This window comes from Argentina silus (genome assembly GCF_951799395.1).
Source record: "Argentina silus genome assembly, chromosome: 2".
Classification (NCBI taxonomy): Eukaryota; Metazoa; Chordata; class Actinopteri; order Argentiniformes; family Argentinidae; genus Argentina; species Argentina silus.
Window position 1 is genome coordinate 16,109,362 of NC_139656.1, and position 16,988 is coordinate 16,126,349.

Genomic DNA, 16,988 nt, shown 5'->3' on the forward strand with positions numbered 1-16,988 from the left:
TAACAAAACAAAAAAAATCAGCCAATAGAAACCAACATACAGATATCATCAACATTGCACACCAGTCTGTCCATCACGTTTTGGTCACTATGTATATCAAGTAAAAAAAAAGATGAAACATTTTAGAATACCGAAAAATGCATATTGCACAGTAATTAAAATGCTTTATAGTAGTTTTTCCAATTGTGATAAATAGATACTCTAGCCCTGAATTGCACAGCAACTCAAAATAAAGCACAGATCATACTGTATACACAAAGTACTGTTCCCAGATATAGCTTCTTTAAAAATTTCATAAAAAGAGGCAGTTAAGTTGTCTGACCCCATTCAGTCACTGTAAGCTCCATGCCTGCCTGCATTGTACTCATGCAACTGAACACTGTAGCAAAGGTTTGATTAATGGAGACATTGATTATAGCATTGGTAATGTAAAGTACTGTAATTCCACTCCCCTGCCACTCTAAAGACCACATTCCATTCCACTTGGATTTCTGCTGAAAAGAAAATAGTACTTTTCTTGCATGTTGAACAGGACAGTAAAAAGCAGTTATAGTATGGAAACCGAGAAAACTGTTGACAATTTTATAGTGACAAGAGTGTGCTCTTTTAAGTGATATACTAAATGGAAAATGAGCCATACTACATCTGGAGATATATGTGCTCTGAGCTCACAAGAGTCTCAAGCATGTGTCCTCTGTATTGTCCTCTGTATTGCGCAATTTGATTGCGCAGATGGGGCTATTTCAACTTGAGGAGTGAGTTTACCATCTCAACCTGATTACACTCACCGCTCTAAACTCACAACACCACAGCAACCCCAGCCGTTGAGGTGAGCGCAACTGTGAATCCTGCATCCTCTGTATTGCCAACACACTTGACTGTCACCAAAATACCTGATATTAGCCAGCTACGCCATGAAAAGCTAGCTATTTGATGGCGTGGGTGGGGGTATTTCAACTTGAGGAGTGAGTTTACCTTCTCAAGCTGGTTACATATGAGCATTTGAAATAGGTTATATCATTAAATCTGTTGAAGGTAATGATAGTTCACACTGAAGAGAAGTATTCTCTTGCACAAACAATAGCAATGTCTGGCAGGGCTTATGGCACATTAAATAGCATGTCATTATAGCTTTATATTTTCTGTTCCATGTGCTATGGGTAAAGGCACAACACAAAGCTAAGGTGACAATGTGAGATTTTGAAATGTTTGTTGATACACAGGGAACTACATGACAGCAGCAAGATGGGGAGAAGGGCTAAATATCTGCATGAAAGGATGTGCAAAAATGTCAGTGCAAACCAAACTCCACCTCAATGCTAGATTCAAATCTGTACACTGTTCACCTTTGTGCAGCAAACCATTACACTAATGCTGAGGCTATTCAACTCAATTCTAAGAGGTGACTTCGTGCTACATGCTCCTTTTCCCCTTCCCTCTGCTATCAAAAGTGAGTTAATTCAGATTCTCTATCAATAAAGGTCTAAGATGGAGGATCAGATGAACTAATAAATGCTGTGGAGAGAATGTTTAGTTTCCAAGGCAACTTGACCAGGACATCCAATGATAATATATCATTAGAGGTTTATATAAAAAATACAGACGATGCTTCACTTCTTAGATGGTGATGTTATGAGGAGTAAAGTCTTACTTCAAGATTAGATGATGCAACCAATGTCTGACTTTTAGCATAGGTGATGGTTAATGTTTTGGGCAATCTTGGTCCAAGAAAATAATTTCAACAATATATTAACAATAACTTTTCTTCAGATTCTCAGTGCATTTACAGTAGGCATAAAGGTACCATGATCTAACTACATACAGTACATTGTGGGATGAACGCCAGCAGTGTTGGTCTTTTGGATGTTTGGCCATGTGAAACATGACAAGTGACTAAGAATCATCCATTCACAGTCTTACGTACTGTAAGGTCAGACCATCACAATATTGCATGAACAACAAACAGCTGTTAAACAAATAGGGGTATTATGTGGCACTACATTAATCTCTTCAAGGAAACATTTTTGCAAGGCCTCTTTAAAGATTGTTATTTAGGAAATGGTATGATAGCTATGGTTAATACATCCCAATGTGCCATCTATCTATATACAGTAGCATCAATCTATTTTGGGTTGACATACTATAAAGCCATACAGTATGCTCTTTCAATTCAAGCCATTGGAAATCATATTCTAAAATAAAATTACACCAGCTTAAAAATCAACTCAAAATCTTTTAAAAGGTCGGTCTCTATCTGTGGTATTCAGATATCCACACTAGTCTTCCATTCACATCAATGAATGATTTGCTCGTAATTCAGTTACTGTAAATGCACATTTGTGCATATATTATGATTATATTTCCTCGTGGCATGAGTATGGAAACAGATGTATCATTCATATGACACATTTGAGTGTTGTTTCTATCAGAATGTTGAACTGAATATAATACTATAAGTAAGCAAAACATTTCTGTATTATTTCCAAAATGCTCTATTCCAGATTACAATAGACTACAGTAGTTGTCAGTTGGACTAGACACAATAAGGTCTGAAATATCTGAAACATACTGCAAGCAGACAGGCTTCAACAACACCATAAACAGATTCATGCATCTGCATTTCACTCACTGAACATAATATAGTTGTCATGATGTGATTACACTTCTAAAATGGAATTATTACTATAATCAAAAATGGTTGTGGATCATTATTGGCTGAGAGCAAATTGCAAATGCATGAAATTATTATATAAATCCAATCTTTTCCCTGCCTTGAGACTAATATGATATTTCAGTTACAGTGAAATCAACAGGGGAGCATACTGTATTCACAACTGAATGAGGTTAAAAAAAGATTCTGACAATCAGTATGAACATGGGAAACTGAGGAACACATGATTTTGTATGAGAAAAAATACTACATAATGTATAAATAAAAAATGAATTTACTTATCAAATATAAAACTATATGCACATTATATAAAGGGGTGTTTATAATTTCAGTCTAGCTTCAGCAACATTGGAGGCCTTTCATTAACAACAACATCTTATGTTAGGGTGTTTGATTCAGTGTTACCTCTCTCCACATATATGGCTATAATAGAGAAGAAGGAGGACTTACAATTGAATGCATCTCTTCATTTGATGCCATTGAGGGTTGTTTAAATGTAAAAAAAAAAGTTAAGAATACTTACTTAAACACAGCACAGATGTGTGCATGTAATTCTTTGTAAATGCATTTACAGGTACATATACAAGTATGTTCAGCAAATAAATGGTTATACTGTAAGAAGCAACAGAGCAACAACGACTAATCTAAAAAAAATACAGTAGATCCACAGTTACTGTGGTGCCCCGTTAAACTAGTTAGCTAGTTATATTGTAGGATAGCTTTTTGAACAGGAGGAGATTCCTCCCCTCATTCTATACACATTATAACATGGAGACGATTTAAATGAATCACATCTCTTTATAACTTTAATTCAAAGTTTCTGGTTTAAATTGCCAGTTTTTAACAGAGATTAAAAACTATGGAAAATAAATAGCATCCACAAATTGGTTTATATTAAGACAAAAAAAGGTTATTCATTATGTAAAAAAAAACAACAACAACATCCACCCTAAATTTACAACCCACACTTTCAGAGCATATCTGAGTTTGATGAACATAACTGCTGAACTGTGTGTACATGTTGAAGATCAAAACAGAACGTTGAAGTGAATAAATATACCTTTGAAAAGAGTTATCTGTAACAACATGAGAGAGAAGAGAAGCTCTGTAGTTCTGAAACAAATACATATCAAATGTACATGTTTATAGTAAATAAAGACCAAACACAAAGTGTCACAGTATATATCTACAAATGATATGGACACCAATCTGCTTACATTTTTTATAAGAAATATGCAATGACTTAAGTAGAAACTAATCAGCAAAAAAAGAAAGAAAGAAAAGAAGGCAATTGAAGCTGCAGTGCATTAACACAGAGCTACTACAGTACATAAAAGTGTAGAGTACCAAATTGTACCATCAGAAGCCAAACCAAAAAAAAAAAGAATAGAAAAAAGATAAGAAAATGTACTGTAGAAAGAAAATGTAAGCAAAGTGATCGAAGCGCACAACTCCATCTTTCTTCAAGAGCAATATGATTTGCTCAATCTAAATTGTTCAGTGATGGAACAAGTATTCAGTGTAAAATGTCCCAGATGGGGGAACTAAAGTTTGATACCATCGTACTGCAACGAAAGAAATCAGTCAGCAGTGGAGAAATCAGTCAGCAAATAGTCAATCTTATCAATACAGGTTGAACAGCAGTAATATGGACAAATTAAACCTTAATCATAAGTATGTCACTGTTGGTTGCCTAAAATACAGCTGGCCTTAAAATTGGAGTGAAAATACCCTTTTGAAATCCACTGAGTCGTTGCAATCAGTACAGTTGAAACCCTCATGCTGTATTTATAGACATTAAGTGACACACGGGTCCATTTGGAGCACAGAATAATACAATTACCGTGACATTCAATTACCCAAGCTCTTTGTCCTAAAACCTTAACAGCAAAATCCTAAATTCTATATGTGATCATTCAACATTCAGTCTTGGTGGTAAATTAGCGCAACACAACCTGGGGGAAAGATGATACAGAAGAACCACCTGTTCCAAGCATTCCCTCACAAAAACATTGTTGTTTTTTTGGCAGTGCAATATTCAAGTCCACTGGCCCCCAGTATCTTACATGGTGGACCTTACGAGTCTCTCTTCTGATAGCACCCCCAACTTCCCTTAGCAGGCGCAAACAACACTTGCTACCTTTAATAAAAACATACACCTTCACTGGTGAATTTCCTCTTTTTGGCTGCAGTAGGTTTGGCACAGGTACTGTGATAGGGTCGTTGCAGTCTGAGGGCAGACCGTGGCAGTTGCGGTCACGGTCATACGGCTGTCTCCTGGTCCTCTCTCTGGATCATCTGGTAGTGCTGGCGATTCTCTAGGTAGGCTGCCAGCTCCGCATCCTTGGCTTTCTCTGCACGATGCTTTGGCGTATCACCCTGCAACAGCAGACAGGCAGAAAAGACTACAATGAAAATGGTATAGAGAATCAGTTAGATACTCTTCAACATTGTGAAGTCCTATTTGTTTTGAGGTTTCACTGATTTCAATGCTTCATATCAAACCTCTCACTTAAACAATGATGTCATCAGACTTTCTAGTGAACATCACCTACAGTATATAATGTACATTGTTATATTCTGTAGGATTACCTTGTGCAGGAGTGATACAATATGCTTGAGTAATAACCAAAGTTCCACCACTCTGTTCCCTCAGTCTCTCGCTATCTATGTTTTACGAAGCATACATTTACAACATGTTGTTAAATGGCAAAGTAAACAATTAAGATGTACCCGACCTTGAAAAAACTAAGTGTTCACTATGCTTTGTTGTTGAGAGTTTCAGCGCACACACACACATCAATCTAAAACGTATTGTGCTTAAACTTCTAAGGGTGTATCGTATTAATTATTTGTTTAGATTTCATCATGGTTCCAATTATCAACAGTGAATCAGACCCCCAAATCTCCTTTCTCTGTACAAAGGACAGTCAGCATTTGCCAAGGAATTACTAATTAAATGTACAGTATCTGGTAGGGTCTGGGGATTTTACAGACTTAATGAAAGTCTTCCTATTCATCTGAGGGCTTCCTGTAAGAAACTTCACAAATGTAGATCACTGCTAATTGTATTTTGCAGTGCATACAGCAAAGAGAGAGACAGAGATAGAGGAGAAACAGGAGGGTGAGACAGAGGAAAGACGCAGAACTGGAATGTACTGCTTTCTCAAGGCCAAAAAGGAACACAGACAGACAGAGACAGACAGGCAGGCAGGCAGGCAGGCGGAAGGAGCTGCATCCCAAGGCCACAGGGTATGAATCAAACTTCCCCAAAATCCTGCAAGATTGCATTTTTCACTGAGGTATCACGCGATAGAGGGCGATACAGTAGTGAAGTGTAATTTGTTAAGAGTAAGGGTAGATGTAAGGGTAACTACAAAACTACAAGAGCATTTAATACATAATAAAATAATGACGTAAATGACAACACTCCCTAGTGACACCTTGAGCTCTCTCTTCTGCAGTTCTACAGGCATTCAGTTGGTCCTAAGAGCAACTGTTTGGTTAATCACAAGGGCATGATGGAGAGAATGTGTGGTACACAGATTATGCATCTACTGTACATGTGGCAATGAGACTTTGTAGAGGAAAATGTGTCTCAAGTGGTCTGGGCCATCCAGGACAGAGGGTGGAGATAGAAACCAGATGAATATAGGGACTTTCAGTAGAAAATTAAAGCCTTGTGTTTGTAATGCAGACGTGTATGTGTCTGTGGCCACAGAGCGAATGTACCCAATTGGCTGTACCCAATCTCTGCAGGAGGGAACAAACACATCAGACATTTTATGATGTGCTGGGGTGGGTGGTGGTTAGTGCTTTAATTTGCTTTGCAGGAGTCTGCCTGGTTTGCTTCAGATTGGGATGTGTAGGTGTGCAGGGCATAATAATGGTCTTTTGAGGTGAGAAAAAACAGATTCTGATGAGGTACTCTTTAAATAAGCAGTCCTTCATAGATAGGGTTACCATCCGCTATGTCAATCATTACTTGAGGGGGCAATACATAGCCTAGCATTAATTCACAAAATGAAACAGTATAGGATGATTCTATGGGATACAGTACACAACTGTGCCCTTTGTTCTTTGTTGGAGTATTTGGCACATGGAGACAAAAGTCTCTCAAACATGATCTTCTCAAGAGTTTAAACTACTCTGGTTTCTCTTATTCATCCTGTACATGTGTACTATAGTGGGCTGGGAGCAGTGTGGCTTCGCTACTGTGTAAAAAAGATGAGAGGAAGTGGAAGGGATGGAGGGTTGATAGAGAGAGTGGGCAGGGATGGAGGGTGGATGGATTGAGAAAGTAGGGAGGGTTGATGGGGAGAGTAGGGAGGGTTCATAGGGAGGTTGGATGGAAAGACTAGGGAGGGTTGATGGAGAGAGTATGGAGGGTTGATGGAGGGAGTAGGGAGGGTTGATGGAGGGAGTAGGGAGGGTTGATGGAGAGAGTAGGGAGGGTTGATGGAGAGAGTATGGAGGGTTGATGGAGAGAGTATGGAGGGTTGATGGAGGGAGTAGGGAGGGTTGATGGAGGGAGTAGGGAGGGTTGATGGAGAGAGTAGGGAGGGTTGATGGAGAGAGTATGGAGGGTTGATGGAGGGAGTAGGGAGGGTTGATGGAGGGAGTAGGGAGGGTTGATGGAGAGAGTAGGGAGGGTTGATGGAGAGAGTATGGAGGGTTGATGGAGGGAGTAGGGAGGGTTGATGGAGGGAGTAGGGAGGGTTGATGGAGAGAGTAGGGAGGGTTGATGGAGAGAGTATGGAGGGTTGATGGAGGGAGTAGGGAGGGTTGATGGAGGGAGTAGGGAGGGTTGATGGAGAGAGTATGGAGGGTTGATGGAGGGAGTAGGGAGGGTTGATGGAGAGAGTATGGAGGGTTGATGGAGGGAGTAGGGAGGGTTGATGGAGGGAGTAGGGAGGGTTGATGGAGGGAGTATGGAGGGTTGATGGAGGGAGTAGGGAGGGTTGATGGAGGGAGTAGGGAGGGTTGATGGAGAGAGTAGGGAGGGTTGGAGGGTTGATGGAGAGAGTAGGGAGGGTTGATGGAGGGAGTAGGGAGGGTTGATGGAGAGAGTATGGAGGGTTGATGGAGGGAGTAGGGAGGGTTGGAGGGTTGATGGAGAGAGTAGGGAGGGTGGTTCTCACCTGTAAGTCTGTCTTCATTAGGGATGCCCCTGCCTCCACCAGGTAGTGACAAATGGTCCTCTGACACAGAGACGCTGCTCTGTGCAACACAGTCTCGCCACTGAGAGACACACAAGGAGAGAAAGAGGGAGAGAGACATGAGAGATATGGAGATAAGATTGAAAATAAGCATGTAATATACTAGGATAGTCTGAATATAATATAATGGAACTTACTTTTCTTTTTCAGTCACATCCAAGAGGTCCGTGGGTGCTGTTTTTTGGTAAAAAGGACAGGGATTTTTTTATAAAGCATGTCACTAAACCAATTACTATGCCCCAAGGTTATCTATATCCTTTTTATAGAGCAGTAAAAGGCTTGTGTAGGAGGAATTTCTGTTTGAAAAACATGCCTCTTCAAACATTGGAATATGCAGTATCATTGAGTGCTGCAGTCTCTGATGCACAACCATAAACTACACGTAGTGAATTGTATCTGCACAACCTTGAAGAGTGGCCAAACCTGGGGTCAATTTTGTACAGCTACTGTCAAGTTTTTCAAAAGGAGAAATGCCATTGAAGAAGCAAAGTGCTTTTAATAAAACAAAGTACTGAGCTAGTGTCTGAGGCTTAGATCTATGACAGTTCATTTTCTACTGTTTAGAGTTGTTGAGTGTTGTTGGATGGGTGTCCTACCAACAGAGATGATAATAACTGAGAAAAGAAAATGTAGTTATAATTCTGTGGTCCTACCATTGTCAAGGATGTATCGGACTGTCTCCTTGCTGCCTGTGTTCACAGCATAGTGGAGCAAGGTGCAGCCTGATTGGTCCTGGACTGTCAGGTCGCCTCCCAGTTTGTGCAGCTCCCTCAACTAGGAGAAAAACAGCATTATGCCATTATTGCATACATTACATATCATCACAACTAGCAGAGTGGGGAGGTCCACTGCATTCATATGAACGAAGGTCACTTCCACATCTTGTCTACAGCTACAAGGGAAACGGCTACCTTGAGGTCAATGTATGAGAGGAGAGACTACCCTTTCCTTGTTGAACAAATCAATTTGTTAGCTTCCATACTAACTATAAAGAACAATGTCTTCATCCATTGGCCACTGCACCTCCCACTTACCTTCTGATGGTCCTTGCTCTTCACACATTCAATTAACACTTCTGGTGATACTGCAAGACAGTAAAGAAAAAGGGATGTAGATTTGTCTTTAACAACACAGCAGACCAATTTTTCAAAACAAACTGATCCTTTGAGAGCAAGTGTGTGGGTTCATTAGCTTTAAATGAGGACACATTTGTTTAGCTTCAGTGTTATGTACATTTTATGGTATTTATGAGAATCATATTATAATACTGACAGCTGTTGTGGGAAATCATTGTCTAACTAGATGACAACACTATGGATGTGCAAAAACAAACAACAACAATTTGCTCAACAAACATGGAGACAATGTATGAGTAATGAGAAGAGAGCAAGATGCATTTGCAGCCTTCAGTCTAAAAGGCCAATATTCACAAGCTGGATCACAGACGTTTTAATGAAGACACATAATCACATTAGTGCCTGGTGAGTTCTTGGGGTCTCAGTCTCAATGTGGCAAATCCTCGTTCAAAGCACCAAAATGCCCCTTTGTAGATTATTCACCCCTAATCCGCCAATCTGCATGTTTCCCTCATAGAGGCAAGGGGGAAAAAACAACTCAACTCAAGATTCCCCACAGCATTTTTCCACAAATCTCTGATAGCCAGCTCTGCAAGTCAAACAGTTGCTAACACAACGGCTGCGCAGGAAGATATGCTCTGGAATCCTGCTGTCAGAGAGCTACACAGCCAGAATTACAGGGCCTGCTAGGCTACTGAACATTATGGATGGATTTTTTTCACTCTTTCTTTTGAAAACAACTCAAGTGATGCCAAGTCAGGTCTTGAGAATGTATTCCTACTGGGCTCACGCCGGAATCTTTGTAAGGGCTGGACCGGAATGTAAATGTGTTTGGTGTGAATTTTAATAACCCTTCCCCGAAGCACTCCGGCTCAAATGCTGTGAAATGCATATCTTAGAGTGCCAAGAGTGTGAGTAAAAATATATTTGGTGAATCTTCCTGCATGATGGCAGATGAACTTGCGGGGGCTCATTTGAGAAAGGCCAAAGGGGCCAAGAAGATTCTAGCCACCTCTTGACTCCAGCTCCGAAAGGCACCAGCCTACATTATATCTCTCAACATTAACACTGTAGACATACTGTATGGAGACTTCCTTTTGATATTAATGGACAAGCTTGCTGTGGAATTTCTGTTCCTCAGAACTTTTACTAGTACTAGTGCAAAATACGTAGTTAGTTCAATTTTAATTTATTCACCCACATCCACTTGCAGCCAAGTGAAGTTTTATCAAGTAAAGTACTATGCCAATTTGTAATAATAAAATGAAAAAAATGTTAATAACTGTTTACCTTTGTCTGTATTGCACAGTGTATTTCTGAGGAGATAAAAGAGAACATGACAAAATTAGAGCAATATAACAAAATTAATTTCTCTATCTACAAAGAAACAGAGCCCACCTTACTGCACCCCTTGGGATTTCGTAGCAAACATCCATTATTGAAAAAAAAGAAAATGCAAAAACAAAGTTATATGTCCACAAATGTTTGGCTTGGTTGCATGGGGATGGCTATTGGTTCAGAGCAGAGGTGGTCGAGGTAATTGAACAGTTCCTTCATGTGGTATTTTTCCCCAGGCGTCCCTTGCCTGCCAACTAGCCCAAGGAAAGAGATTCTAATACATGAGTGTACAGCCAAAATAGTTCTCCTCTCTCTCCCTCTCCTTGTTTCTGTCTCAGCCATTCATTTACTCTCACACACACACACACAGCTATTGAACCCTGGGATTTCCCATCACATGGTAGGGGGGCACTGTGAGTGGACAGAGAAGCTGCTCTTGGGCCTCCCTGCTGTCACTGCATGTTAGGTTACTGTCTGAGCCGGGGCTGTCTGTCTGTTTGCCTGAAGCAACCCCTCCGCCCCCCCTCCCTTCCCCACACACTCTAATCCACTGAGAACTGAGACAAGACTGTAACATCCAGTGTGCACACATGCGCACGCACGCACGCACACACGCACGCACAGTAACTACTGGGGCTCAGACTGTCTGAGGAGCAGGCCTGCAATAACCAGACAGATTATCCTACTAACTTCCAGTTTGACCTCATCATGTCGTCAGTAGTCAAAATGTAAAGAAGATTTAATTGTACTGTAGATGTGTTAATGTCAAAAGATTTTGGGGATTTAGTAGACATACAAAGCATTTTAGTAATTACCATGCACCATACCACAACTCTAATTGGACATTCTTTATATCTTTAAAAATATATATTTTCAATTGTGGGTGGAAAACAGAAAACTGGTTTCATGTTAAATGTCTAGCTTTGTTAGGGTAAATGGAGATGTTTTAAAGTCTACATTTCATATGTCTTAAATAAATACACAGAGAGAGCAGGGAGTTCTTAAATTGTGAAAAACTGTCTAAATAAAATCACCTAGACTTGCTGTGCACATTGTGTAAAGCAACATGTTATGATTAAGGCAAATCAGAGGGGAAGAGACCTAATCCAGTCTGGGATTCATAAATGCCTATGGGTTACTAATGGGGCAGTGTTATCCTGTTAGGGAGATAATTATACAAAATAAATAAAAACGTTTCTGATGCCGCAGTCTCTCTCTCATCAGCACAGGAGTCTGACTCCAACAATATCCCAGATGCAGCTAGTCCTCGCTGCCCTATGTAAATATTTGATCAAAGACAGAGCTACTGTAGTGTCTTGTCAGAATATCTTATTTAAAAGTCTTGACAAAAGGCAGCCCCCTGTCAGCTGTTAGTATGTGTCATTGGGTTTGTTTGACTGTGGCTGAGGGAGGGAGGCAGGCACTAGTGAGCAGTGGTATAGGCAGTAGTGTTCACTCGTTAGCTAGTGCTACTCTTAGTGTTTGGTGTGGTGACTGCATTAAGGCTACCTGAGAGAATGATCTTCATATAAATGGTATCAAAATAGCAATCATACATTGCACCAAACTGAGTTATCAGTTACTGTACTTTGCAGTGCATGTGGCAGTTAGAACAGTGGGGGATGACTGCATAATAATATGTCAGTCTGGTAATGAGACAAACAGACGAGAGGCATACAAGAAAAAAGTGAATGCGATTAATAAGAGGCGAAGCATATGGTCCAGCTCTGGGATCCTGGCAACAATTTCCCTTGAGAGTGGGAACAAAATATGCAGCTAAGATGTGGGCAACATCAAGAGTGAAACCACTGTCTGTAAATGGCTTGTCACTGTGGGGGAGAACCAGGAGGAGATTACACAGTTTACTGGAAGCTGCATGGCTCACCTCATCATTATGGAGGAGTAGGCCAGACTTTCCACACACACACACACACACACACACACACACACACACACACACACACACACACACACACACACACACACACTCACAAACCTTATTTCCAAGGTTAGGTTCAGTACTGTGGGGGGAGGAGGGCAAAAGTAATGCAGATTGACTTGAAATGGGGATATTTCTCTCTCATTAGACAAAAGAAGCAAGCCTGGATGCTTGGAAACCAAAGCTGCTAACCATTTGTCATCTCATTTAGCACAGACCAGAGTTTCACATTGTTGTTAAACCAGCTGATTTTGAAATGATAGATGAATGTCTTTTGACCTTTAGGCACATCAGTCTACAATATTTATTCAATAGAAAATAAAAGCTGTCCGTCATATTGTGGCCAGTATGTACTGTATTAATAAGAATGGAGATAGCACATTTCCACATGTTTCTGTCCAAATGAACACAAATACATCTTCAATCATCACCTATAACTTTTACTGAATATGCAGCAATCATATTCAACAATTACCCATATACAGTACTGCTCTCCCTTTGCTAGGAGCAACATTGCACAACATTTACAAAAAAAAAACTGTGAAAATAATATAAATGTGACATATTGTGTAATGCCACCTCAGTAATTGCTGCACATTGCTTTTAAGATTATTTTGTTAAAGAACAAAAAAATCAGCAGAAAGGCTAGAGTAATTTGCTTTGTATCAAAGCTATACACTCTGTAAAGAGGAGATTATTCCAGGCTAATTACTAATTGAATAGAAAAACAAAGCCTGTGCTAGCATCCTAGGCATTTTACCCTGGACAAGGCGCTAATTCTCAAATGAATTACAACGTAGGAAATTATTCTAATTGCACGACAGGGGAGAAAAAATCTGTCAGGAGAAAAAGCAACAATTAATCACTCTCTGGCAGATCACTGAAGTGACAAGTAAACTGGTGTTAACTCACAGTAATCTAATGCAGCATTTCGGCATGTTTTGATTTTGCAACAGTATACACATGAATTCATGTACAAATCCAATTTGACCGATTAGTGTGAGCCAGTACCTCAGTTGTCCAAACAGGGGGACTAGCTAGCTAGGACACAGTGACAGTGAGAGGAGGCACATGGGGCTGTTGTCCCATATGGCTTCATCAGCAGCAGCTGGATGTTAACCTCCTGTTTCACTTGCATCCTGACAAACTGGCCTACGAGGATGTTGATACATTTGGAAAGACAATGTTGCTACAGTATGTCACATATTGTAAGACTCCCTGACATGTTCAGGCTAAAAGGCCTGGTTATCATGACATGTACAGTGCATTCGGAAAGTATTCAGACCCCTTCACTTTTTCCACATTTTGTTATGTTACAGCCTTATTCTAAAATGGATTAAATAATTTTTTCCCCTCATCAATCTACACACAATACCCCATAATGACAAAGCCAAAACAGGTTTTTAGAAATGTTTGCTAGTTTATTAAAAATAAAAAACTGACATCACATTTACATAAGTATTCAGACCCTTTACTCAGTACTTAGTTGAAACACCTTTGGCAGCGATTACAGCCTCAAGTCTTCTTGGGTATGACGCTGCAAGTTTGGTACACCTGTATTTGGGGAGTTTCTCCCATTCTTCTCTGCAGATCTTCTCAAGCTCTGTCAGGTGGGATGGGGAGTGTCGGTGCACAGCTATTTTCAGGTCTCTCCAGAGATGTTCGATCGGGTTCAAGTCCAGGCTTTGGCTGGGCCACTCAAGGACATTCAGAGACTTGTCTTCTTGGCTGTGTGCTTAGGGTCGTTGTCCTGTTGGAAGGTGAACCTTCGCCCCAGTCTGCGGTCCTGAGTGCTCTGGAGCAGGTTTTCATCAAGGATCTCCCTGTACTTTGCTCTGTTCATCTTTCCCTCAATCCTGACTAGTCTCCCAGTCCCTGCCGCTTAAAAACATCCCCACAGCATGATGCTGCCACCACTATGCTTCACCGTAGGGAGGGTATTGGCCAGGTGATGAGCGGTGCCTGGTTTCCTCCAAACGTGACGCTTGGCATTCAGGCCAAAGAGTTCAATCTTGGTTTCATCAGACCAAAGAATCTTGTTTCTCATGGTCTGAGAGTACTTTAGGTGGCAAACTCCAAGCTGGCTATCATGTGCTTTTTACTGAAGAGTGGCTTCTGTCTGGCCACTCTCCCATAAAGGCCTGATTGGTGGAGTTCTGCAGAAATGGTTGTCCTTCTGGAAGGTTCTTCCATCTTCACAGAGGAACTCTGGAGCTCTGTCAGAGTGACCATTGGGTTCTTGGTCATCTCCCTGATGATGGCCCTTCTCCTCCTATTGCTCAGTTTGGCCGGATGGCCAGCTCTAGGAAGAGTCTTGGTGGTTCCAAACTTCTTCCATTGAAGAATGATGGAGGCTACTGTGTTCTTGGGGACCTTCAATACTGCAGAAATGTTTTTGTACTCTTCCCCAGATCTGTGTCGTGACACAATCCTGTCTTGGAGGTCTATGGACTATTCCTTCAACCTCATGGCCTGGTTTTTGCTCTGACATGCACTGTCAACTGTGGGACCTTATATGGACAGATGTGTGCCATTTCAAATGCATGTTCAAAACATCCCAAGGATGATCAATGGAAACAATTTCAAGTGTCATAGCAAAGGGTCTAAATACTTATGTAAATGTGATATTTCAGTTTTTATTTTGAATAAATTAGCAAACATTTCTAAAAACCTGTTTTCGCTTTGTCATTATAGGGTATTGTGTGTCGATTGATAAGGAAACAAATGAATTGAATCCAGTTCAGAATAAGGCTGTAACTTAAAAAAATGTGGGAAAAGTTAAGGGGTCTGAATACTTTCCGAATGCACTGTACAGTACGTGCTATGCACCAGACATTTATGGTATATTTCTTTGTGGTTTGTGAAATAGTGTAGACTCAAAACTAAGTCGAGTGAGATTCACAGGAAGCTTTACAAAGTCGAGAAATAATCTAAGAGAGTGAGGGGAAGAATGGAGAAGGGGCTTGGCTCTCACCTCAATGTTGGTTTGAAATCAGCAGCGGTAGTGTTAGACCGATGAACACATCCTGCCCTTTAAAACAACACCAAAAACATGGATGAACAAACAAACAAACAAACAGATGAGCACATGAACAGAAATCATAAAAATATGGCTGATATGAATAACAAAAATAGAAACAACTGGACAAAACCACACGTGTTATTGCCATAGAATGATAACTCCTCACTCCACTTTTAGCGACTTATGCTGTAAGTTCAAGAGTTCCACTAATGAAAACCTTACAGTCAGTGCACTTCCACTGAAAAGGAATTGTAGCACTACACCTGGTGTAACTTTGCCAGAGGTGCAGGAGGCAGTTGAGCAGTCATATAGACCAGCCTCAGGGTAGTCTTAACAATGTTTAGTGGCCTCTCTGACCTACCTATGATTTAAAGTATGAACATGGGTTATGATCACTGACCTAAAAGGCAAGCACCAGAGGGCTTTTCTTGCAACAAAAGTAGGTCTGCCATTTCTTTTTTATGTCTTCAATTCTACCTGTATTGTGCCTTGGCTAAATTGTCTCCTTTTCCAGTATTGTATATGGTGGCGAGTGGCCATGGAGTCTCACGGTTGCTGTCATTGGCATGGCCACAATATCAAAGAACAGCCTAACATCTTTATATTTCATGGCAGATTCAACTTTGGAGGGCGAGGTTGTGGCGGATGCCATTATGCACTGTAATTTTCCCCTTCCCTTCTCAGAGTCCAGTATACACTGTATACACAGTAACACCCAGCACTGAAAACTTGGCTGGAATGGGAATGTCATTTCTTACAAACTACCCTGTCCACAAATCTTCTCTAATTCAGTTATATCATAAATCTGAACAATCTGTTACACAATACATGATACTAAAAGATATGCGAAAGATCAATAGCTCTCACTGTGTACATACATTGTGCAGAGTACTTGAGTACATTGAAACTTATTAATGATCTTAATTTGAACTACTGCGTATAGGGATGCTCCAAAACTCAGTTCCCTTATGTACACTGTTATTTCACTGAGAAGGAATGACATTATAACAGCCAGAGCAAAGCCATTTCCTTGGCTGAATGTCTTTTTGCTCATTAAAAACAACATTTCACTGCTTGTCAGTTCTGTTTCACGAGACTCTGGGAGGTCAACCAAATAATTTCTCTAATATCATAGATCATGACAGACACATAACACTCTAGTGTGACCGATGCATTTCCTTAGCAGAAACTGAAATGTCACAGTGCTTTAGTGACCTTCTGACACTGGGGACCATTTCTGTGGCGGGAGACCAGAATCATATTCCAGTGAGCCATTTCTAGGCCTAACATGATTTTCACATAAAATATGCTTGAAACCATGCATGTGCCACAAGCAAGGGACACAAAATCCCTTCTCAATGTATAAGCTGGAATAGTGAGAGGCTAGGATGGCCAGTCTTATTGTTTGCATTTCTAGTGGGTCAAACTGTAGCTTGATTAGAAGGGGGGACACAGAGGAAGATGGGTGTTACAAAAACATTACTATAGGTAGAGAATAGGTATAAGAAGTACATAAAACATGTACTCTAAATGATTTGAGGCTGCATTCAATTGGGCCACAGACCTTTCATTGGCTACTCATACCTGCTGAGGATGGGCTTAGTGGACCTCAGCGAATCGCTGTGTGCCAAAGCCTCCGCTACTGAGCTGTCACTGGATATCCTCTTCCTCTGAGTGGTCTTCTGGAGCTCCATGATCCTGAGAGAGAGAGAGAGGGAGAGAG

At 40.6% G+C, this 16,988-nt stretch overlaps 1 protein-coding gene across 6 annotated transcripts in view; it reads right to left on the bottom strand.

Moving 5' to 3' along the window:
- Positions 1-1,596: 1,596 nt before the first annotated feature.
- dgkza (diacylglycerol kinase, zeta a) overlaps positions 1,597-16,988 on the bottom strand; it is a 76,862-nt gene continuing 61,470 nt past the window's right edge. For all 6 annotated transcript variants that reach the window (XM_083697380.1, XM_083697379.1, XM_083697375.1 and 3 more), the window contains 8 exons: positions 16,850-16,963; positions 15,218-15,274; positions 10,257-10,282; positions 8,925-8,974; positions 8,544-8,664; positions 8,028-8,064; positions 7,813-7,912; positions 1,597-5,050 (listed from right to left, as the gene is read on the bottom strand). In XM_083697380.1, the coding sequence (XP_083553506.1) occupies positions 4,934-5,050; positions 7,813-7,912; positions 8,028-8,064; positions 8,544-8,664; positions 8,925-8,974; positions 10,257-10,282; positions 15,218-15,274; positions 16,850-16,963 (622 nt within the window). In that variant the 3' untranslated portion in view covers positions 1,597-4,933. The remainder of the gene's footprint in view (positions 5,051-7,812; positions 7,913-8,027; positions 8,065-8,543; positions 8,665-8,924; positions 8,975-10,256; positions 10,283-15,217; positions 15,275-16,849; positions 16,964-16,988) is intronic.